The 25,309-nt window shown below is 41.7% G+C and overlaps 2 protein-coding genes across 8 annotated transcripts in view; both read left to right on the top strand.

The window, feature by feature from the left end:
* TMCO3 (transmembrane and coiled-coil domains 3) overlaps positions 1-10,686 on the top strand; it is a 36,050-nt gene extending 25,364 nt beyond the window's left edge. For 2 of the 5 annotated variants that reach the window (XM_055802650.1, XM_055802651.1), the window contains 4 exons: positions 7-157; positions 6,476-6,555; positions 7,070-7,219; positions 8,828-10,686. In XM_055802650.1, the coding sequence (XP_055658625.1) occupies positions 7-157; positions 6,476-6,555; positions 7,070-7,219; positions 8,828-8,941 (495 nt within the window). In that variant the 3' untranslated portion in view covers positions 8,942-10,686. Of the gene's footprint in view, positions 1-6; positions 158-6,475; positions 6,556-7,069; positions 7,220-8,827 lie in introns of those variants that run through there. The other 3 variants (XR_008746930.1, XR_008746931.1, XR_008746932.1) reach the window with 3 other exon arrangements.
* Positions 10,687-15,931: 5,245 nt separating this feature from the next.
* The window catches only part of TFDP1 (transcription factor Dp-1), a 49,680-nt gene continuing 40,302 nt past the window's right edge, over positions 15,932-25,309 (top strand). The window contains exons 1-2 of one of the 3 annotated variants that reach the window (XM_055801913.1): positions 15,932-16,068; positions 17,566-17,650. In XM_055801913.1, coding sequence (XP_055657888.1) covers positions 17,639-17,650 — 12 coding nt within the window. In that variant the 5' untranslated portion in view covers positions 15,932-16,068; positions 17,566-17,638. Of the gene's footprint in view, positions 16,069-16,548; positions 16,712-17,565; positions 17,651-25,309 lie in introns of those variants that run through there. The other 2 variants (XM_055801914.1, XM_055801912.1) reach the window with 2 other exon arrangements.

Here is a 25,309-nt window from a genome sequence, read left to right as displayed (position 1 = left end):
TGACAGATCACAGAGCTGTTGGATGTTTCAATGGAGCTGGGATGCTTCTTAGCCGGAGCTCTGATCTCTTCTCAGGGTCACATGGTTACTGAGGAGATCATGTCCTGTATTGAACCAATACGTGACTTTCTTGCCATCATTTTCTTTGCGTCCATAGGTAACTTCTAAGAAAACTTACTTAAAAATAGTGTTAACCTACAAATGTGGGGGAGGAGAAGAAAGTGGTGTCCATAAATTAATGGGAGGAGATAGACTGTTATTTTGTTGAAATACTGAACTGTTAACTGACCACAATATTGGTTTGCCTTTGCTAAATTTTTAAATGTAACGTTAATTTTCTTAAGCAATTTCCATGTTGTACTCTCAATTCTTGTTGTAATGTTAGTTTTTCATTGGTAATTCTGAATTCAAGCTATTTAAAACATAACTAAAAATTTTAAGGGAAAAAGATTTTTGTTTGGCTGTTGGGTTTTGTGTTTTGTGTTTTTTTTAAAATGTTCTTCTGTCTTCACAGCTGCTATATTCGTAATTTATACTAAAATTGCATTACTGTTTTGAGTCAATTGGTAGAGTAGATTTCAGGTTCTTGTAGCGTGGTTTTCTCCAGAAGCAGGATATGATAATGGAAACATCATTTTTTATAGTATCTTGTTTCTTTAGTTAGGGAAATGTGATCTGTGTGTTCTCAACACAGGGAAGAAATAATTGAATAAGATGTATCTCAGAGACTACCTGAACTACCAACTGAAATGCAGCATTGGTGCCTAAGGCCAGGAGACTAACTCATAATGCTTGTTATCCAAAACAAGTTAACTCTGAGAATATTTACAATCAGTAGCTTGTTTTGAACTGCTGCGTTCTCTAGCTGTCCATGCATGCCTCAATACACTTTCTCTAAAGGAAACTGAAACAGGTTACTGAAGTGTTTAGGTACAGCAAATGAGGAGACTGGCCCTGTGAAACCACTTGCCTCTCCCTGTGGGTTTTATAGGAGATGTGTGTCCTGTTTTGGGGGCATTGCAAGGTCTAAAACGGGAGATTTGAATGTGGCCCATTGCACAAATCCAACCTCCTTCAGCCTGTGCTTACTCGGACATCCTTAGGGGTTGGGTTTTTTTTGTTGTTATCCCCTGCCCCCAGACCACTCTTGGGTTTTCTTCTGGTTTTAAGTTTTCTATTTATCTTCATATATTTATTCAGATAATAGTGAAGTCCCATCATCAGCATAATTTTAATGCCTTTTCTTATGTATCTGTCTAATACCCATTGTCTCATAACAGAAACTAAACCTGTTTCTGGGGATTGTCAAAATAAAAAGGAAATAGTCATGCTTGCCAGTCTTCTTTTTTTTTTTTTTTTTTAACCCAGCCCATGATAATACCTTGTGCTGTTCAGTCAGATTGCTTAGTAATATATATATTTATTTGAATAACTTATTTTTTAATAAAGGGAGGAAAGTAGTGAGCAGTGATAAAACTTTCAGGCCCATATATCTGACAGGGTTGGATGAGATATTGCTAAATGCTCACAGGTTAAGCTGTGTATGTGTTTCAATAAAGATGTTGATGGAGCAGATAATGTTATTTGTGATACAAAGCATGACAAGTAATTATAAGCCCAAAGTTAATTTTACAAGGGATTGAACAAAAATACTGTCCTACGCTCCTGTGACTACGTAAATTAAAACTAGAGATAAGACTTGAGAGTACAGGAAAATAGCAAGACCTCAGCTGGCATGCTGGCAGCACTCTGTATAGCCTATGTTATACTGTAAAGAAATTATTTCAGTAGTTCTAGCACAGAATAAAAAAAAAAATCCTTTTAACTGTTGTTATCATTCTAATTGCAAGAAGGGAAAGAAAATAAAATTGCCTAACAAGTTTGTATGTTTTTACAGAAAATGGTTGTCATTCCTGCCTCAGAAGAAAGTTAGCTAAAAATCAGGAAAAGGAGCTATGTTATAAGTCTCTGACAGAATGTGATAATGCTTGCTTGTAAAAACAACAAAACACACAAACAAAACCCCAAACACCATCACCACGACCACCACCCTCTCCATAAATATTATCTCACCCTTCCCCCTTTACTTTCAACTGCTTTCAAATTTTGTGGTTAACAGGAAGTTCTGTGGGGTGGCATGGAGGTAGGTTTTAAAAAGGAGTGATGTGACATTGCAAAGAAAACCTGAGCAGGATAAAAATGATTCCTTGAACTTTTCAAGAAGAAATCTAGTAAGAAAAGACTTCTTGCTTGCTCTCTACTTAGATATGTACACATGCAAATTATATGTGTCTATAAATATATGGAGATTCACTATGTGGAATTATGTCAAAGCCACAGTGAAGGATTCTTCTCTCTGGCCTAAAAAGGCTTGTTGCTATACGCAGCAAGCACCCTATTATAGAGAGAAGATACGCTTGAGATCATCCTCAGGTGGGATGGTACACTACTGCAGTAATGTAATTTCTGTTCCCTTTTAGAGTAAATGAGTAAACAGAAAAAAATCAACTTAATTGAAAACTGATTCTAAATATGTCACTTGGAAAAGTTAGTTCCTATATTGCTTGTTTTAAATGCCTGCTTTTCTGTTCTCACTACAGAAATCCTTCTGGTGCCTAAAAGCTGGGCTGAATAGTACTTGTTCGTGTAATTTCTGTAACAGTGGTCCTGCCCTTAGCTTGACCTGTGTAATGCTACTGCTTTCAAATTCATGCATGGGTGCATCTGTGGGAATAATACATCTTTGCAGTTAGGCATTAACAACTGCATTTTGAGTTACTCTCCGTACATTCATTTAGGCCTGTCTGTGTTCCTCAAGGTTTCTGGCGCTCTCTATGCTGTCTTCTGAGGTTAGAAAGATTCTGTTAGTCTCTGTCCTCACTAACATTTTTGAGAGACTATCTGGACTGGTCCCTTACAGTCACATTGTCAGAACTTTCTCATTTCTGTTTTGGTACCTAGTACTCAGATCCTTCCCTTTCTACCTCTGCATAATTTCATTTTGTTTTGGTTGTTTTTTGGAAAGATGGAAGGCATCTTTGCATAGACTGTTTGACTTATTTTTAAAGGCAGTATACAAGGGCTTATAATTACTTTGTAGACAAAATTATTTTTTGACAGTCTACAAGGTGTGTTGTCAATGTGCTGCACAGATGTAGTCACTTGCCAGGCTCCATGTTTTCCTTCTGGGTGGTCAGCATTGGACCATGAATGCAAGACGCTGAAAATTCTTTATCAATGAGGTCTTTTTCTTCAGAAGATGGGTGATGCTGACACTGTCAGTGCTACCACTGTCCAGAACAAACACACGCTCAATGTTTCTCTAATAAGCCTCTTAACATTTCTGTTGAATTTGAGAGAAATCAAAGAAAGATCCCAACTGGAATTTGTTAGGTGACATAAATCTCTTATTCATCCAGCTCTACTGCTTTGTTGTCCTGCATGGAACTGAATGAAACTTGGAGGTTTCAAGCTTTCAGAACTGGCATTAGAATCAAGAGGGTTTTCCCCTTTGCAGAAAGATAGAAATGAATGTTGCTTTCCCTCTCCACTGCGTAATAATCTAGCCAGGGATGCAGCATTTATTGCATTTGCTAACTACGATCTCAGGTTCATTAAGGCTATTACTGGAGACAGCATCCTAACGCATTGCTAATGTGATTTTTCTGAGTGATGTCCTGTCTTGAGGATGTGTCAGAAGTAATTCTGCTGGCTCTGATTTGACCAACAGAGTTCTGGTTTCTGTAATCTTGTTTGCCATCAAGGATCTCCAAGATTCCTTTTCTTGATGCTGGATCATCCAAGATGTGGTCGTGACATTTGGATCTTTGCATGCTGTTTAGCAATTATCCAGCAGATCAGTGGAACCTGTCCAACTAGGGGGGAGAGACAGTTTTCTTGTTAAGAAAAAAGTACTTATAAAAAGAATGTGCAAAATCTTGCCTGTAATCATCCATAGAAGAACACAGACCAACTTAAGCAAGTGCTTCTTGGCTTGATGTTAATGCAGGGTCACCTGCGCCTCAAGGCCTCCATTCCAGCTATCCCAGAACACTGCTTAGAATTGAAGTCCAGTGGTTTATGCTCAGCTCTGTAAAAATGTACCTAAGCGATATCCTAACTATTGGTGACTGGCCAGCATGCCATGTGCTACCTGATAACAGTGGTGAAGTTCTTGAGTTATTCAACTGAAGCATTTCTTCCATTTTAGAGAACAAGTCCGTAATGACTCCTGAGCTTAGTCAGGAAGTCTGATTAAAACCATTGAAATAAATGTCCATATTCATGCACTTTCTGTTCACAAAGTTAATCTTTCTGATAATGTTCGTGTTGTCAGGGAGGCTTCATGTCCCTGCATAGTAGTCTGATATGACTTCTGGCCTTATCCAAAGTTTTCATCTAGGGCTGGGGCAAAAGTCTAACCATGAAATTCACTGTGGTGGGATTTATTTTCCCCGAAACGTGTCTGTGTGCTGGGATGTTGGTTTGCTTGCTCAGAATAGTGTATGTAACAGGTTAAGGCTTGCTTCACCTTGCAGACACTTACCCCCATAGGACTGGTAGAAATCTGTGGTAGTTTGTGCCTCAGCTCTTTGGAATATGGTAATAATCTCCATGTCGGGCAACAGTTCAAATGGACTTCAGACTGCCTGTCTGTGCCAGAACTGAAAAGGTATCTCCACCAGGAGTGATGAGAGCACTGGGCCTCCCCCTGAAATCTTCAATTCCAGATGTGGCAGAGCTTTGGCCCTCTTGCCAAACAAGACATTGTTATAGGCTGTAGTTTTCTAGTTGTTTTCATGTATGTTTCTGAGACAAGCCTAAAGGTGAATGAGCAACATGCATATGATACACAGTAAAAAAAAGAAACTACTTGTCCCTCTATGTGCATGTGTACACACATTTGGATTTCTTTTTTTGGTGAGGTGTTCATCGCTCTTATTCTGCTATCTCTCCCCTTATTCTGATAGTCTTTTGCATTTATGCTTCAGTAGTTGGAAGGAATTTAAGAAATAAAACAGGGTGTGTACATGCTGACTGGGTATATTACCTGCATAAAAATATCTGATGTACTTGATGTATGTTTCCGTTCAGAAGGGAATGTGCATATGAGCAAATCATTGTGAAGTTACTGTAAGTAACTTCTCTTGTGCACTCAAGAAGAGAAATGACGTAGTTTTCTGTAGTTCTCCAGATCTGTGGTGCGCTATAGGGCAGGAAGGATTAATGAAAACTTGTCTTGCATTAAAGTAAGAAGTTACAGCATTGATTTACATGCCTCATGCTTTAGAAAACTCAACTGTCTTGTCCTTCACTAGAAATAATAGGGTTGGGGAACTGGAGCTATTATGGATTTATGAGGAACACCACCCCTGTTTTGGTTCCTCTTTTTAAGAGCTTTTATGAAAGAGCAATAAGCTTCCAAAGATACAGTTATGTTTGCCAGCACAAGTTCCTCATACCCTAGGAGGAAAAAATGGACTTAGTCAGTTGAGTAACATTCTTTCTGAGTGACTCCAGGACTAATTATTTGGAGACATTCAAAACCCACCTGGATGCGACTCTGCAACTTTCTCTGGGAGAACCTGCTGTAGCAGGGGGTTGGACTAGATGATCTCCAGAGGTGCTTTCCAACCCTGATATTTCCATGATTCTGTGTGAATTCTTCAGCAAGTATTTCTTTTTCTTATGTTTAATGTTAGTGGGATTTAGTTTTAAATTTCTGTGTTCTTTATGGTTCTTGTTATCTTGCCTCATACAACTAACAAAGTAAAATGACAGAAGAATTGGGGGGATGGGGGGGGGAAGAGACACCTCACCCCTGAAAAAAAACCCAACAACATCATAGCAATGGGGTTTTATATAATTCCTCAATTCTTAGACCATGCTCAGGGGTTTATGACTTGACCCAATTCCAGTCTAAGTGACTTTCCCGGTTCATGTGACTTTCAGCCTTTGCAAGTGAGGGTCATGGGATCAAAACAGTTACACTTTCTGTTGTGGCTGCAGCCTATACAAATACTGAATATCACGTTCGTCCCATAGTGATAGTCCATTACCATCTCATACAAAAATGTTAAATGGCTAGCAAAGTGCATTATAGTCGCTGTGCAGAACAAAGGAATTATTTTCCTGCAGTATTTTTATAGCTTTCATTAGATGTGTGTTTCAGATTTGGATTGTTGACTGGTGTGGAAAAGAGAAAACTTCATAAACAGAAGTGCTTGTGCATCAGTCATACACAATTTAACTCAACTGAGAATATTGTTTGTGTTAAACCACTCCAAAGGAAAAATGGTTGGATAGCGCAGGAAGTGCTTTAGTGATCAAGTAGGTAGTGTTGGTAGGTATGTCAGGGCTTTTTGTTTGTTTGTTTCTGAGAAGAGAGTCTTAATTAAATCTGTTATTAATTCAGAAAATGATCAGATTATGGTGTTGTCCTTAAACTTTGAAATATTGTTTTCTTTCCTCTTAGGACTTCATGTTTTTCCCACATTTGTAATCTATGAACTCACGGTCTTACTATTCCTTACATTGTCTGTGGTCATAATGAAGGTATTTTCTTTTTCTCTTTTTTATCTTTTAATAATCTAAATAATCTTTGTGCTGCATGCCCTAATGAAAATTCTGTGCGAGATCTGAACATCTGATGTAACAGAGAATGTTACTTCTTTATGCAAATCCGTATTTGGAGGAATCTTACTGATTAGAATACGTTTTGATACAACATTCTTAGGGTATTAAAAAAATGAAAGATTTTATTTGAAATTTAAAGTAAGCTACACAGAGAAACATCTACCTATCTAGCTTGAGATTTGTGACAAAATTATCAAGTGTTTTTATTATAGTCAACAAGATACTGCTTTTTACTGTGCAATGTACATTTGTCTCTTTTGGCATTAATACAGAAGATGCATTTATAAGTGTACTAGTTTATGTCCAGAATTACTGCATTAGATGCTATGTATCTTACAAAGATTGTACTGCTTTCTTTATTACACTTCTGTTATTTAAAAACCAAACAAACAAAACAAGCCCACAACAACCCCAAAAAACAATGTTTTTAAAGTTTGTCTTGGCAGTGCTTGTCCTTTCTCTGATTCTTCCAAAGACCAGCCAGTATATCAAGTGGATTGTCTCAGCAGGACTGGCACAAGTCAGTGAATTCTCTTTTGTTCTGGGAAGTAGAGCACGGAGAGCAGGGATCATATCTCGGGAGGTAAGCTGTTCTATAGTTATTAACTTTGCTTTTTGCACCTGAATATTTTACTGGGATTTTGTATTACAGTGTATCTGAAATACCAATACATTCCAATTTTGTGGCATCCTTCAACTGTTAGCATACAAATGGAGACATTTATGTCCCTGACAAGTGTTCTTGGCTCTGTTTTTTACTTGTTTCATACTGTAGTTTAATATTTTAAATAGCAGGGTTTAGTTTTAAATAGCTTAGTTATAAATGCTTTACCTTAACTGCTCTCACTTATAATTTCTTTATTAACTGAGCAGTGAGCTGTAGATAGCACCCACGTCACTAAGACTGAGAAGCTTTTGCTTTTAAAATCTTGATACCGCTATAGAAAGAGGTAACTGAAAGTATAGGGTTTGACTAAGGAAATATTATTAAATAAGAACTACAGAGCAGATATGGTGAAGTGGAAATTGCCTTAACACTTAAACAAGTAAACTTGTAATCTTTACCTGCAAAGCTTGTTTATTTAAAATCCTCTGCAGAAGAAACAACAAGCTTTTTCACTAGTCATGAAAAAATCCCCATGGAGGGAAGTCTTAAACTAAGTTTTATATTGAAGCTGTGAGAACATTATTTTTTTCAAGATGAAGTCTGCTTTGTGAAATTAAGTAAATTATGGCTGTAGAGATACAACAACTGACCTCACTTTGTAGTGCTAGCTGTTTTCTCCTCTGTGTCTCTGCTCACAAAAATACTCTGCTGGCGCTCTGAGCTGTTCATTGTTTGAGCAAGTGGGCTATATAATGCTGGAACAAATTCCAAATAAAGCACATGTGAAAAACTTACCCACATGTGAACAGCATTGTGTATAGGTGACTCATTTTCATGTTTGCTCCTGCATATAATTAGGAGTTATAAACTGTGTTTGTATAGAGTTTCAAGATACCCATACGTGATCACAGAACCAGTTTAGGGGCCCACCCACTGCACTTGGAGGCCTTTAGGCTTCCATTTTTTTCCTGTGGCAGCTCTCACGTGATAATCTACTGTAGAGGTTTATGTAGCTCTGAAATTTCCAAAAGTCATTCTTCTGTTTGAGACCTCAAAACTACTTCCTGCTGCTCTTTTATAAGATTAATTCAGACGATGTAATTAAGATCATTTTCAGAAGATGTGCAGTATGACTTAAAGGGATTTTATTTGGGGTTTTTTTTTAGTGGCAAACTGTTGTTTTATACAGTGAATGTTGCCATTATATCATTAAACTAGAGTAGTTTTGGGTGGGTTTTGTTGTTGTGGTGTTTTGTGGTTGGGTTTTTTTTTTTGTAATAAAGAGGCGTTTGGCTTTTGACCTTTTAGCAAACATTAAGCTTTCAAAATTACTATAGGTGTAAATAATTGTTTTTCTATAAGCTCATAATGTTGCTTTTGTGATTGTATCTTCAGGTAAACAAATCACTAGATGATTTGAGCATGCACTTGTTTGCTTTTGTAACAATAAGCATAGTTGTTAGGCAGACAGGTGAAGTCTTTTGACGACACCATCTAGAAGAGACTGATCTCCTCAAACTTCTAATTGGTTCTTAGTTTACCATGTAACTAAGAGGGGTAATGACTTTTATTTGCAATTTTCAGGTGTATCTTCTTATTCTGAGTGTGACTACTCTAAGCCTTTTACTTGCCCCTGCCCTGTGGAGAGCTGCGATTGTGAAATGTGTTCCGAGACCTGAAAGACGCTCAAGTACTTGATTAAGATTTGCACGTATACAAGAATACATCTTGCAAGGAATATCTTGATTTCTCATTGTATTTCTATGCACTTAGAAAACTAGAGGTTTTGGATAGTCAGTCTCCTTAATGTGCACTTGGTCATAAGCCTTATACTGACCTTAAAACAAACAAAATTTAACATTTTAAAAAATTATATAATTTGAATTGCATAGTTTTTACAAAATTTACTTTCTGACAGATTGGAATCTGCCAGAATATTTGTTCCTGACCCAATCAATTATTCAGAGCATAAATTATTTTTTTAAAAATACAGCATCATGCAAACTGTGTTTATTTTTTGCCTGAATGTGCCTTTTGATTTTCATCCTGTTTCTGCTGGTTCATCACCAGATTTTGTTTAAAGAGAAAAAAAATAATATTATGGTGCCTATGGTATCTTCTTTCACTAAATGACTTGAGTCATTTTTCACATTTAGGAGCTTAATATACTAGTATAAAAATTAATTACAAAACACATTTCTAATGGTGAGTAAGAGTGTAGTCCTCTACGCAAAGAAAAAGGTTAAACTGTTTAGCATCAAAGTGTTGTAAGCAGTGAAATACATATTCCAAATGATGCAGCCAAAATTGTATGGTATTTTATTCCAAATTGCAGCATATAATGCATTTTCCTGTTGTGGTAACTTCTATTTGTGTTAGTTCTTGTATTTATTTACATATTTGACTAAAAGTTGACACAAAGAAAGGGCATAACTTAAGTTATATTTGAATACTGACAGTTGTCACCCATTCTTGTTGCTAACTGCTGTTACAGTAATTGTTTACAGGTTTTTTTCTTTGTTTTAAATAAATTTAGTAAAACTGGGAAGTCTAATTTCAAGCAGATGTGAAAAACATCAGTCTGTAACTTTGGAGGTTGGATGTTATATGACACTGTGCTAGCCTTGAAATTATTTTAAGTAAATTAATTTGCACAAAACTGGAAATGACAGACTGGATGTGTATTTGGAACTCCACGTCTTTAGATATTGCATTTACATTGAATAAATTGTTAGTCTCTTTAAAATATCATGACGTTCTAAAAAACAGTGTTTTGAATGTGATCTTTATAAGTGCTCTGTTCTTTAAAACATTGTAAGTAGCTGAATAAGCCTTGTAAAAGCCCATGCTTTAACTGTCATAAAGACAAGGTACTCACAGGCTATAGTCTACTCTGACAAACGGGTTAAAAATCATCTTGAGGTTTATCTGCTAAAAACAATGCTATTGAAGATATAGTAACACTTTAGGTCAGTATTATACTATCATCTGAAATAACTTTGATGCATTTTTCTAACCATTTTGAGTGTATGTTATGTAGGTTTAAATTGTCAATTAAAATGAAAGCGGTCCTCCAAGTAGCAAACCAAAGCTTTGGATGGATGTGTGCTTTATACCTCTTTCCTCTACTGTAGAACCCTCAGTTTCCTCCTGTGTTTTCTCTTGACATCTACTGGGCTTGTCAAAATGAAGCTTGGACTAGCCTGGAGCGTATACATACTATTAGGACAGGGTACACTTTATCATAGTGGAGTTCTTGTTACTGGATTCAGAGCTTTCTCTCTGGGCACTAATGCTTCATAAAGGTTGCAAGAATGTAGGGCAATTCCACCTCTCCTTGAATTGTTCCAAAAGTTGTCAAGGAACAGTGACAAATGCAAAGGAAAAAGCTGCCCTATAAACAGGGTTTTTTTTAATAAAATGAATCTGTAACACAAAAGACACTTGAAACTGATTTGTCAGTGTATTTCAATATTTTGTTTTCAAAATACAGAAGTAATTAAAAAATTTTATAGTACTGTTTAACAGTCTACTAGCTTAGACCTTTTTATTCTTTTTCAGGTGCCTCACTAAAATAATTTGTTTTTTAACTGTAGTAGGGAAAGAAATGCTTACTCTATCCACTGACTTAGCTTATAGTTTCTGCTTGAAATACAAGCTTCTCTCCTGTATGCCTCATTTTGGTTTTGAAAGATGTTTATTTCACATGTACTCTACCACCTATGTTTCAGGGGAGAATAAGCATCTGTGACAGACCGTGGTAAAGACTTTGTATGGTTTCCATTATGTCAGTTAGTTAGCCCTTGAAACTATTACACAAAGTATTACAGCTGCGATGAGTAAACTTTTTTCCTAAATAAATTGCTGTGGCTAATTGTACTTCTCTGGAAAATTCCAGTTAGAGTAGGAAATACTGATCATTTGTGTCTCTTAAAAGATAATCAAGAAAATGTTTTCTTTCTTTTAAAGGAGCTGGGTGAAGAGTCCTCTTGGTACTGTGTCCAATAAGGAAAACAAATACCTAGATACCTTACTGCTTGCCTGATCTCTGTCACTTCTTTCCCAAACAAATTTTGATTCAGTCATGACTTGGCTAGGCTTTAGGAGAACTAGGAAAAGAGAAGTAGGAGCCACATCTGAGTATCAATGTTCTGTGCCTTTGTTGACATAGACTTGGATTGCCTGATTGAATATTAGATGCAAGTTCAAATTACTAATTTTATTGGACATATGATAACTTTGTTTACAATCAGATGTCTGAGATCTGCCTCATAGAAATCTGGAGGTATATTGAGGTACTGTAAATGTTTCCTGAAATGCAAATAATGGCACCATGCATGTCAAAATGGGGTAGTTACGTTGAAACAATCTTAGGATAGAAACAACAGACCTTATTCCTGAATGATCAGTCATGCCTGTATGGAAACAGGGAGAATATTTCACAATTGGCCCACTACAATGTAATTGCAGCTTTTCAGGAACCTTATACTTGTACTCTGGAATATTCTCTTTCTGTGTCAGGTAGGTAAAGCAGAGATCTGGAAGCCCTGAAAGGAAGATCTACTGATTTGTTGATGGTTTGTTGAAGAACAGGTGGTCTTTTCTGGAAATTTTTGTTTCAGCTTGTTGGACAGTGCTGCTATCTCATTCATTTATCTAATGATCAGCATCATTAGAATACAGGAAAAGCTGATACAGAGCAGAAACTTTTTAAGTGATGAGAGGGTATTTCCATGGTGAAGCTGAACTGAAGGGACTGGAAAGGAAGGGTCTGCTCTGTGCTTGAGTAGCAACTCATTCAGCATACCTGTTTACGGGTTGGTCTTTTTATTTTGTTTGGTTTGTGTCAGAGGTGGGTTGCTTGGTTTGTGTGGCTTTCTCTGAAGATTTGAGTTCTTGCATGTTACCACTTAACTGCTACCTTTGGCCTTTGTTCCCTATGAGGGTGAAGAAACTGAAAGTTTAAAAGCTGGTAGTGTGGGCTACGCTTATACTTTGTGAGTTATTTCCCTGTCTCCAGGGTCAGACTGGTATATACGGACCCGCAACCACTCTGCTTATGGGCTCACCCCATACAGAGCAGGCTACCTCAGTGGGTAGCCATCTGGTGGGAGCTGTGAGGTAGGGTCTTGCAACTGTGATTGACATGGGTCTAGGATGGCTCAAGGAATGCTGCCATGGTGGCTCGGTCCATGGAGCTACGTAGCTTTTTAAAAGATATAAGAATTCATATTTCCAATAATCCTCAAACATGAGGTGAAAGCAGCCTCATAATACCTTGGGTTTTGTTTGTTTTACAGTTGGATATCCTCTTTGTGGGCCAGGAGGCATGTGGTGGTGCCTAGCATGACAGAATAGTGCTGTATGATGATGCTTGATGGAGGGTGTGAGAAACCTAGCGCAGCCTTACTGCCGTTGGAGCGAACCCAGGAACAATCTAACCACAAAAGCACTCCTGGGGTTTGTGTAGGGCAGGAATCTGTAGTTCTGCTCTGTAAGGAATCCTGGCAGTGCTCCAACACATGGGCAGTGCCAGAGGTGGAGGAAACTGGACCCCTGAGTGACAGGAGGCAAGCCAGGCTAACAGCCTTAACACCTTTGTGGGAAACAGCAATAGCTTATAAAGAGCAGCAAGTACCACACATCCGCTGTTAAGGTGACTGGACAAACGAGGGAGCCAACAAAAGGAGTGAAGCGAGAAGGAAGAACATTAAGATGTCCTTAGGGCTGGGAGAAGGGTGGCCCACCCTGCCCCAAAGGAAACAAAAGGCAGAGGGGAAAGGCATACCTCTACCAGCGTCACTTAGCCCAGGAGGGGCACTGCTGTGGCTCCCCTGCTGCCTCTCTTCAGCAATTCCCACTGCTGGGTGGGAAGAACTGGCTGCCAGGACAGCAGAGACTAGGAAAATCTGGTTGCTGGAGACGACAAACTCGATAATGGTATGGCCAGAGTGGCTTAGGGACAAAGTGATCCTGCCCTGGGGGGACAAAATCTAGACCGGGGAACGGCAACAATTTCAAGGTTATGGTACCAAGCTGTACTTTTTATGTCCTAAAACACAGCAGAAATTTGAGAAAGCTTGTCAGCTGGGATTTGGTCTCCATTTAAGCCAGGAGCTTGCAAAGGTCCCTCCCTTAGGATGGCATGGCTTCCAGTGCTGAAGCGTGCAGGTCAAAGTATGCCCACATGCATATCCTCTGGCGTCTGTGGTAGGTTTCCACATAACCTCTTGAAACGCAGTTTCCTTGTGTCTGTCGCAGAGTTCTGCCACAGTGATGCTGTTTAAGGTTGTGATCCATTCCCCACTTCAAGCACACTTCAGAGGGCGAGGCTGGCCACAGAAAGCAGTTGTGAACCGGAATAGCTTTTCACCACTACAAGTCCTAAAGCTCCAAAATGCCTGAGAAAGGCATGCTTAGAGATCAGAGATGGTTTTTCCACTGCTACAAATACCTCAAATTAGAACAACTGTCTCCTAAAGAAAAAAAAAGTACCTGGGAGTGGCTGTGCTTGGGCAGCTAGTAATGTGTCAAAATAAGTGCTAGCAACTCGGGACACCCTTTCTTGTTCGTGCTTGTTCAGTTGTCTGGTGAGCAGCTCAGGGCAGAGAGGGGCTTACTGGGAAGCATGAGCAGCACAGCAAGATTACGTGACAAGTGAAAATAGAAGAATTGGAATCACTAAAAAAGGTGGTCTTCAGCCACTCTACTGACTAGGGTCAACAAAGCGTCAATTCTGATGTTTGCAGAAAAGCTGGTTTTGTTTTGGTTTGCAAAAGCAGGTAGCTGCGGGAGGTATGTCCTTTGATTGCTGCTGCTCCTCTGTTCTGAAAGCTAGCGTAGCCACCTTAGTCCCTACAAGTCACAACTGCTAATGAATTATTTTCTTTTTCATTCGTAAGTTTCTGTCAATTTTGCTTTGTACTAGAGAGGGTAGAAGGTTTCTCTTCAGCCCCAGACTTCTTCCAAATGGCACTGGTCTCTTTGGTAAAACTTGCAACAGCAGAGGAAATGCTTTGTATCTTCGTACAAGTACAGTCGTTTAAATCTACCTTTCCAAAAGCATGTTTGCTTTTTTTTGTAGTTCCTCCTTTACCTTGGGACAGACATACCCTGTTGAGGGTGCAGCCTGGAGACTGCAGGAGATCGGGCAACAGTTTTTTCTACAATAATTAACATAGAAAAGGGTGTGGGAGGTGTGCGCAGGGGCTTAGATAACACAGGCAGTAGTTTAAATCCACAGGCACAGCATATATGACCTGGAGGGTGGAGAGCAGCACTGTCAGCTGGAAGAGGTGTCTTTTAAGAAGCAATTGATTGCTCTGCAGTTGGTTTGGGGTGCTTCATGGTTTTGGTTTTTTTTGTGTGTGTGTGAAAGTTTTTGCCTCTTACTGAAAAGTTATGAGCAGTTACAAAAATTTTCATTATCTTCATTCTTTGATGTCCACCACCATCAAGCTTAGTCAAGAAGAATGAAGAAAGTGGGTAGTAATGGTTGTTACCAAATCAGGCTACTCCATGAGCAACAGAACCCCAGAGCAGCAAGCAGGGGGTTAATGTGAACGAAAAACTTCAAAGATTGCCATTTATCAAGAAAATTAAGGTAGCTACTGTTTCCTCATTTTTACAAAACACAACTCCTCCAAGGCTTTAAAAAAAAATAAAATGGAGTAAGGTATAAAAGTAATTAAATGTGAATCTAGTCAACTGATGAAATGCACCTCCTCTGGCATCTGTGCTAGATTGTTCTGCTGTTTCCATGAGTGGCTCTGCTGGTTGTGTCTTCTGTTCCTGACTAGTCATCTTTCCCAGCCATGATCAGGGAACAGCATGGTTTTGGAGAAAGAACAAACCTTTTGCTTTCAGCTCCCCTCTTGGTGTTCGGAGCAGTATTGAACAACACAGGCTTGGTATCGCATGCAGAAGCATGTGCAGCTTCCCTCCCTGCCCCCAACCCCCCCCCCCCACCCCCCGTCAGTGTTCCCTGCTCCTAGGAGCAACACAGCTTTTCAGCTTTTTGACTTTGCTGTAGTTTCTACCATCAACAGATATGTGTTCACAGCCCTCGCTACACGTGCTGAAAGCGTTTTGCTCCAAACTGCACCATTCTCACGCAGTTGCGTCACACAGCCCGAACTGACACGCACCGCCGGCACGCGGGGTCCCGCCCGGAGGCAGCGGCCAGCGCGAGCACCGGGTCCTTCGGCGCGGGCCTGGCTGATTCGAGGCCGAGCACTGCAGCCGCCTAACGGAAAACTTCCACTTGGTTTACGGTAAAATGCCGATTTTTTGCTGCAACGATCGCAGCAAGCGCGCTTGCTCAAGTAACGGCCGGCCAAAACGTGATGAGGAAGCACCGGCAGGATGTTGCAGCAACCGGCCGCGCCGCGCTGCCCCGCCGGCCTCGCTCCTCGCCGCCGGCCGCCGCGTCCCCTCAGGCCCGCCCCAGCGGCGCGGGCTCGCCCCTGGGCCGTGGCGCGGGCTGCCCCGGCGCGGCCCTCCCCGCGGCGGCGGGGCCGTGTCCCGCCGCGATAAGGGCGCGGGGCAGCCCGGCGCCTTCCCGCGCGCGCGCGCGCGCCGCCGACCACGTGCTGGGCGGCCGCTGCGGCCGGGGCCGGAGAGCAATCTCGCGCCGATGCTTCCCGCGCGTTCCGCCGCGAGCGCCGCAGGGCGGGGAGTTGGAAGGCGCGAAAATCCCGCGCATGCTCCCTGCGCCCGCGGAGCGGCGGGCGGTTGGCTCGGCCGCTCCGCGTGTGCCCGTGCAAGGCACGCTACACCCCCGTGACGTCAGCGCGCAGCGTCACGCCGGTGGGACGCACAAAAGTGTAAGTTTCAATTTTTTTTTTTTCCTGCCGACGGGGGGAGAAGGGAAGGGGAAAAAAAAAAAAGAAAAAAGAAAGAAGAAGAGAGGAAAGAGCGACGGGGGTCGCGCGCGCGGGGAGGGGCTGCTGCGCTCGCGCCCGCCCGCCCCCCGCCCCCCCCTCCCCGCGCGCAGCCCCTCGCGATCGGGGCGCGGGCCGCAGCGGGCAGGTGTGCGGGGCCGCGGGCGGGCCGGGCGGCGGGGGCGGCGGGCCGGGAGCCCGCCAGGCTGGCGTCCGGCGGGGGCAGAGGCGGGCTGGGAACGGGCTGTCACTTCCCAGCCCGCCGGGGGAGACACCCCCCGGCCCCCCCCCGCCCGCCCCGGAGCGGAGGGAGGGGGGCGGTCCCTGCCGGCCCCCTCCCCCCGCCCGCTCGCGCTGCCGTTGGGGCCGTTGGTCTCCCGCCGCCTCCCCCCGCGCCCGCTTCCCCCCGCCCCTGCCCCCTCCCGCCGCGCTCGCCAGGCCCGCGCGCGCCGCCGCACATGTGCAGTTGGGCGCCTCCGCAGCAGCGCGGCGGCGGGCGGGGGGTGCTCCCGCTCCGCGCTCCGGGTCCCTGTCTGGGGGCGGCGGCGGGGGATGGAGCCGGCTGTCTCTGCCTTCGGCCGCTCAGGTGCGGGCAGCCCGGGCCGGCCTGCAGCGGGAGCAGGACGGGGAGCATCGGGGCGGCGGGATGGCAGGGAGGGGGGGCGCCGCGGGGTGCCGCCGCCGGCGGGGCGAGGAGGATGGGGACGGGGTGCCCCCCCCCCCCCGCCGGCGGTGCCGCCTGGCGCGCGGGCGCGTCCCCCCTTCCTCGGTGCCCCCGCCGCCTCCGAGGCGATTAGCGCGGCCCCTCGCTGCCGAGGGGAGGCGGCGCGGGGCTTAGGGCTTTGCCCGGGCGGTGAGGCCCTGGCCGGGGGGCGCCGGGGGGGAGGCGGGCGGCCGCGGCGTGCCCGAGGCGCGGCGGCGGCTGCCGGTCGGTACCGCTCGGCGCGGCCGCGGCCCGTCCGCCGGCGAGGGGGAGGGCGCGGTGCAGGGGGGCTGCGAGGCCCCGGGGGGAGCCGGCCCCTGGGGCCTACTTGTGCCTGCTGCTGGAAACGGGGGCGGGGAGGCGGCGGCCGCGGGGGCGATCTCTGCCCCCCGTGGCTCCGGCCCGCGCCCGCGCTGCGGGGCTGGAAGGGGCGCAGCCGGGCAGGGGCCGGCCCGGCGTGGGCTGCCCGCTGCCCCCGGGATCGGGTCCGTGCTGGGGGAAGGGCGCTCCTGCCCGGGGAGAGAGAGCGCACCCCGTTGTCGGCAAAAGGCGATTTCCCACGTGTGAGCGGGGCGGGGGGGGGGGCTTAGGGGGGAAATTGGTGATGACAGGAAACTTCTTCCTCTTCAAAAGCGTTTTTTCCTAAAAACTAAATTCTATCTGGTGGTAGTCGGTAATTGTAAAAACTTTCCCTCCTTTCCTTTTTATAGCTGACGTTGTCTTTAATTGCTTTCTAGAAAATAGCATCATTGTCTTTGCGTCCTGCACCCGTCAAGATTCTAAGAGGACTGATTTCTAGTCTTTGGTAACATGGCAAAAGATGTAAGTATGTTTGTAGCACATCATATGTGGAAGCTTAGCTCATAGAATATCATTGTTTTTATTAACAGAAGCAAACGAGGTCATGCTTTGTAATAGCTGGCATTAATGAATATATGGAACTTATCTACGTTGTACATCAAGCCTAAGCTGCATTTTTCTGTAGATGTAACAGCATAAAGCAGCTTCAGATCTGCAGCCATTTTTTCTGAGTAATTAGTCTTAAGAATTCACCGCACTTATAAAAGCACATGGGCCGTTGGCATTATGCACGTTCATATTGAATGCTAAATCAACTTAGTTTTGAATTGGATTTTAAAACCCCCAGCAAATACTATTTGTATGACAGAGTTGTTTTGGGCTACTGTTGTCAACTAGCATTGCCTTTCTTGTGTTCAAGGAGGCATCATATATTCAAGGGGACTGAAGATGGTTCAGTCTCCATATGTGTTCATTGTTTATCTACCAAAAGATGCTGGTTAGTATCTGTAAAAACAGGCTTTTGGGACTTTCATCATAGACTTCCATTACCATTGACGTTAAGGTTAACGTCTTTGATTCTGTGGCATACCTCTTGAACCATGTTTGCTCTTTACCCATTCCAGTACTTAAAAAAAAAAAAAAAAGTTGAAACAGGTTCTGCCTTCGAGATGTAATTCATTGTTAATAACTAATATAATTGGGTTTGCATATTTCCTTATTGAAAATGAGACAAGATACTACTCTGTATTCAAATTAGAATATATTGCCCCTTCAAAAGAACCCACCAAAACCCAACAGTATAAAACCTAAGGACAAGTGATGCAACTCAGATTCTTCAAGAACAGATTGTGTTGTCCAATGTGGCTGCTGTATGTAGTGAGAATTTCCAGGGAATAATGATTGGTTTAACAAATTAATGTTTTAGAGAATTTTCGTCATCAAGAAGCAACTGAAAAACATCTTATGTGTGCGGAGAAGCAACCAGAAAGACGTAGTCACTCAAAGCTTGCCTGGAAGAGATAAGGGCAGCCACGTATGTTACAGATAGCACGGTTCAGGGAATAAAAGGCTGTATAAGCGGGAAAAAAAATGAAAGAGGGGTGTTAGACTAGGAGATGAAACTGAAACAGTTCAATGTAATTGAGATACTAAAGGACTTTGTTTTTAATATTAGCTTTTGAGACAGATCAACGCAGTGAGGAAATGCTAGCACCTGGAAATACAGATTAATATCCTAGAAGGGTCTAAGGTAGCAGAATGAGAATCAGACATTTAAGAGTGAAGCTAATTTTTGAAAGATCTAGCTTATTCTAGATAAGAGGGTAGTTAAGGGGGGAATAGTGTAGATGATGATAAACTTCAGAAATGGAAGATGCCGCAGATAGAAAAATAAATTGCTTTCAGTATCTTTACTACAATAATTAATAAGCTGAATTTGGAAAAAATAAAATCTAGGTCAGGTTTTAGGTAAAATTATAATTGTACTTGAGCACCGGAACAGGGTAGCTAGAAAGGGGTATGAAATCTTAATTGAAGGATTGTCTAACCTGTTCTTAAAAACCTCTACACATACTTAATCCTGCCTCAGGGAAGAAAGATGAACTGCTTACCTTCTTGCAGACTATTACATACCCACCATTACGTGATGTCTAAAATGTGTAGTGAATGCTGGGAAATTTTAAATTTCCAGGTCTGATTATGGGCCCTATTAGATTTGATTTGATGCTTGCTAATTAGTATAACAATTTGGATTTTCAGAAGGTACGAGAATTATTCTCTTATTTTTTCGTCCAAAATCCAACTTCTTTTCAAAGCAAAGTAATGGAATTAATCATGATAGAGACAGTATCACTAAATTCCTGGGCACTGAGTCTATGACCTGCACTGCTGTAAATTAAACATTTTGACATGGAAATATTGCAGTGATTAATGGCTTGTGGTTCTGCCATGTCACCTATCAAGTGCACTAACTGACTGTGAGATGTAGTGGTGAAGAAGATGGCATAGTGGATGAATGCCCCCACCCCTTCCTTCCCTTTTTCTCAGCGGAGCTGAGATGGCTAACTGTGGTGTAGGGGCTGTGCTGCTACAATGTTAAGTCTGGGCTTCAGGTGGCATTTACATGGCCGAGTGTGCTTCAGTGTGCTGCAGCCTGGGAAAGCTGGCTTGATGTGAGACCCACTCTTCCTCTGTGCTGTGGGGGCCAGTGCTTGCTCTGGTGAGGGTGAAGCAGGCAGCCCTGGGGAAGAGGAAGGTGTGGAGCCAGGGCCACCCCACAACAGGACACGCTCCTACTTAACCCCTCTTTCCACCGGCCACAGGAAAGCACTTTTCCTTTTGTAGCTTGATTCCAGCTCTTCCTCTGATACTTCTTTGTAAAAACTATAATTTGAAAAGACCTGTTTGGAAAGTCAAATATCTGTACAAGTTTGCAGACTGAGACTATTGGATAACTGAACAAATGGGGAGCATGATGGAGAATACTGGCAAACCCCATGAAATGTTTTTATAAAGGATTAAATAATTGCAGAAGTACTGATCAGGTAAGCAGGCAAGATAAAGCTTATGAGCTGTTTGACCCAAATCTAAATTCTGTTAAATGTTACTTTATAATGTATACCTCTAATGCATTTCAGAGTGTACAACGAAGAGAAAATAAGCAATAAACCATTGATTTTTTTTTTTTTTTCAAAATACTTTCATTTCCTTGGCAGTGATCAAGAAGCTGGGGGGGAGAGGTGAGTTCATATGTAGCACCTCTAGTTAAGAGTCTGCAGGTGGAGTTTAAGAGCATAATCACAAGTAATGTTACGATGGGATAAGTTAAAAAAGAATAATGGAAAAAGAGGAATACTAGTTTGTAAAGGTTAAAGTCTCTGTGGGTATATCAATGTATTTTTTGAAAACTTATATAAAGGGTAGGGGATCCGGAATGCATAAAGGGGAAGAAAAGATGCAAACTCCTTTTTCCAGTGTGATCTGATAATAGTAATGAGCATAGATGTTTTTTGTTTTATGTAAATGCACATTCAAGTCAGATCTTAGTTACTAGAAAGACTTTTTGTGTAATTTAAAGAAACAATGAAAAAAATATGTCTGTGGATGGGAGAACAGCAATTGCAGTATCTCAAGGATTTGCGTACCTTGGGAGTGGAATAATTCTATTGCTTGTCAGAGGCTGAATGACAAATGAAGTTGAGGTCATTAGAGTTGGGTACAGTCTGACATGTACATTTGCACTGTACGGGAAGTTTCTTGGTCTGAGACGGAGGTAGTCATCACATGCAGACAATCTCCAGAAACTCCAGTTTAGCCAGTATTCCTCTTTCTGGTTAATCGGTGTCAGACTTTGCTGAGTCTACTGTAAACTCTGCCACCAAACATGGCACCTTTCAGGCAGGAGCTGGAGGAGCCAGACATAGACACTGAGGTCCTTGTCTGACTTGTGCTGCTCGCTGGATTCAAGGGATTAGTATTTTGATGGGGGAGTGCAGGTCCCTAGGTGAAATGGTGACCTGTCCATCCATGGCATACTTAACACTAGGCAGGATGCAGCATCAAAAGAAGGAGCAGGAGTTACTGTACCAAAAAAGTTAATTTGGTTTTGGTAACAATTTTCTGTCTTCCAGCTCCCAGTATAAGGCTGAGGACTACTTGCTGGCCATTTTTATATTCAGTTATACGCTGAGAATTTTCTGTAAATTAAGACAATAAATACTTGTTAGCATCAATGGTTAAAATGCCTTCCACCGTTAAACAGTTTCTGTAGTATATCTGAAGATCCAACTTGTGGTGTGACCCTGTTTCTCCTCTCTGTTACTTCTGTTGCAAATGAATTGCTGAGGCTTCTCAAGTAGCCATAAAGAAAGAGAAGCTTGTGGCTCCTTTCTTGAAGGCCCACTGTTACATAGAAGTGACGAAACAGGAGGCACTTGCAAGGAGCTGGTGGTCCTTTACAGGGTATAGTCCAATGTATGGTGTTACTGCAAGTACTGAGGAGAAGGGGGCTAGACAAAACGAATGAGTAAGATTCCCTCTTATCTTGAAAATGATGTCAAAAGAGATATTTGATATCTTGATATCAAAAGAGGTGAATTATGTAAATGAAATACTCTATGTAGTAGCAGTTGCTTATGATTGTTTCAGTTCACTGTTATTGCATGGACTGTTTCCAGTCATTTGAAAAATAAAACCAACTGTTCATGAAGAGTGTTCAATTGAAAACTACTTCAGTGTTTTCAAAAACTTTTTGAACTGATACACCACTGTTAGACTTCAGAATTTCTCACAGACTAAAATACCTTTCTTGAGAACTGTTTGTCTGGAAAGCTTGTGCATTTTACAGTTTCATAGGTTGTCGGCAGTGGTGTTGGTTGGCTTTGGTACTGCTCATTCTATAAAATCAGATTTTAATTTTTTGTTCTAAATGATGTTTTACTCTGCTGTCATCTCTTTGCTTGAATTACTTCATGAGGGATTTTTCTCTTGATCTCTGGTTTGCATAAAACTTACTGTATCTGTTTAGTATTTCATGGTGCTTCTACTAATCTCATTGAGTAGTAGCTATGGCCCGTGTATCTGTCTTTGCAACAGAAGCCCTGTGCACATACGTGAATCTGAGGACACCATGTGAGAAGTTCTACCTGTGTAATGTTCAGCACCTGATCTACCATTACTCTTTAAGAGATCTAGAGATGTAGGGATTAGCACTGATGGATATTCAGAATACATTTGGTTATGTAGTTTAATGCATTGAATTCATTTATCATAGTAATAAATGCTTTACTCAAAAAATACTTAAAAAAACCCACAGCAAACTTAATTTTTTAGTGCAGCTTTACTGGCTAGGTCAATAGGTCTGCTAAATTTGGGGAAAGAAGTAGATCTGCGCTTCTGTGTATTAGTTGTGCCAGAACACCACAAAAGTTGTTCTTTTTAATAGCTTTTTGTGTGGGGCTTCTACATCAATCTTGAGCAAGTCTGTGTGGTCTGAAAAAGATACATTCAGGATGGATAAAGAAAAAAACCTAATGGAAGTAGGAAATTGATGTATTTTGGATCTTTTTTACATGATACACTTTCAATGCCCAGCAAGTATTGAAAAGTCTTCAAAACATTTTTCAGACTCTTCTTAAAATACCAGCATGTGTTTCTCCTTTTATGTTTATTTTTGGTTATGTACTGGGAATTTTGGTGAGGCAGACTAGAGAAGTTAAGTCTTCAGTGAATCTCAAGTGGTTCATGCACCTTTTTTGACACCGTTTTAGTTCAGCAACTTCTTGGTAGCTTGATCTATTTCTGTTTGCCTTTAGTGAGTTCTAATGTGTTCAGAAGTTTGCAAACTGAAGATCAAATAATAATATGAAATTGGGTCTTCTAAAAAGGCAACTCAGTCTGGGATTTTGAATGTTGTTAAAGTTTTTTTTAAATATCTTTTTTAGAGGAAGGCAGAAGGAAAGTGATCTTTAAGCTCTCCTTTTTACATTCCAAATACACAATAAGTGTTTCCCTTTTTTCTTTTTGCCTGTGTTGGTTTGTATTTATAGGTCAGAAAATAGCAACTCAGAAGTTGCCTGTCACCTTGCCAATTTATTTGTGTAAAGAAAGCATTTTCTCTTAGCCTTCAAGTGTTTTAACTTCTTTATTAATTGTCTGTGTTAGTTAATGGTAGTGACTCTATATAGATACATATTTGTAGTATTACTGAGTAAATACACTGTGCTGATGACTTAACATGCTAAACAAAAATGCAGCTTTTAAAAGTTAAGTTACATTAGGGATTACTTATCTAGCGTCTGTATTTGCTTGTCTGGATATCATTTAATGGAGACTTATTGTGGCTAATTAGAAATGGGAGGTAAAATGGGACAATCTTTGCTAAACGTTCTCTATGTTGAGGTGGTTCTCATATAGATAGTGGACAACTTGATTCTAAAGGTTGACAGTGGTCCATCTCCCCAAAAATGCTTCTGGCTGCTTGTCTTGTGTTAAATTTCCTAAGCATCCCAGTATTGCGTGAAAATTATGTTGTGGGCTGCTGTAGCCTTATAATATACTGATAAGGAGGTTGGTGAGGCAAATGGTTTCAGAATGAGTCCTGGTTAACATTACTTGAAAAGTCTGTTAAGGTCAAATGTAGAACAGCACCAGGAGCCAGTTGTGGAAGCGGCTGCTGCTGGTACTTCTGCATATGAGTATTTAGTTTAGGAGGACACAAAACTTTTATTTTCAGATTAGTTTATGTGTATTAGTCATATAGAAGTGGCAAACCAGTGCCTTGGTCATATTCACCCCAGGAATCTCTTCCTGTGGTATTTTTGATCTGTGTGGCTGCTTAGACTGGACCACTGTTTGACTCTTCTTCAAAATAAATTCTTCGTTTGTAGACTTTTATTTGGAAAGTACAGCCAGGAAAGCTAATGGTCTTGAGGTATTCTGCGATAGGGAGACCTCAGGTGTCGTTTTGTGTGTGCTTGGTGTCTTAACTTCTGTGCAGTATCAGTGGAGCCTATATTCAGACCAAAGATGGGCAGTTCTTAACTGAGCTACTGACCAGTATTTGGTTTTTACCTTCACAATTCTATGTGATACAGATCTTTTAATATCTAGTGCTTTGACTGTGCCTTGCTAGTTAAGGTGGTAATAATTCAAATACACTTTTTGGAAAGCTCAGTGATCATTGCTGAGTGGTTGAGGTTGACAAACACATTAATCTTGAAGATGCTGCCATGAACTGAGGATGTGGTATGATCTCTGTTTCAGAAGGAGGCTACTGAGACATGGTAAAATAACACATTTGAGAACTTTGCAGGATCAGACTCCTGTAGCCTGACTTCAAAAATTCCTTTGCGTGATGTTATACAGTAAAGAATAGTTCTCACTGACTTAATTTTTTAAATTTAAATTCAAACAATTTAAATTCAAGAAATTTCCTTTCCCTTCCTGCAATCCTCTACTTCATATCTTAATCGCTTTTTTTAATTTTTGGGAAAAATATATTGGATGTCCCATAAAAATAGTCACCTGCAATTACGTGATGATTCATCCCCAGACTGTCTCCTCTGATCCCTGAATGAGATGAGAATCCAATGGGAAAAATAGCATATTATCATCTTGTTACAAATGACACTTGAGTATGAGGTGAAAGAAGAATTAGGCTGTTTAAGCAGCATTATTTCTGATTATAAGCTTTTCTCTGCTTTGTAGCTGTGCTAATTTTCCAGTGTGTGTGTGTGTGTGTGTTGCTTCCTGATATTACAATAAGGCAAACAAAAAACCCCAAACCCTATGTTGTCACTGAAGTGGCACATAAAGTTGCATGGCATAGTGAGTGCCTTTACATTTATTAGCTACTCTTGAGCAGTAACATGACTAGGGATTGTCATCCTGGATGGATCAAGTTAGGTACAGTTTGCACAGCGTGGGTGGCTGGTTGCTAGTAGGTTTTGCAAATGCCAGTAGACTGCACAGGTGTCCTCCTCATGCCTTTGACAGGCTCTGGGAGGAAATGTACTGTAATGGGAATGCTTTTCTTTTCCAATTTCTCCATTTTCTGGTTCTGACTTAACTACTTCTTCCTAGATTTATTTTGAATTTCCCAGTCTGAGTCCCAGCTTGTTTACCCTTTCAGTTGTGGTTTAGAATAGATTGTGTTCATCTTTGCAGTTCTTGTGTTCTTCC

This window comes from Falco peregrinus, chromosome 4 (assembly GCF_023634155.1).
Source record: "Falco peregrinus isolate bFalPer1 chromosome 4, bFalPer1.pri, whole genome shotgun sequence".
NCBI classification, from domain to species: domain Eukaryota; kingdom Metazoa; phylum Chordata; class Aves; order Falconiformes; family Falconidae; genus Falco; species Falco peregrinus.
Note: the sequence above shows the minus strand (reverse complement) of the source record. Positions and strands in the feature narration are given on the sequence as shown.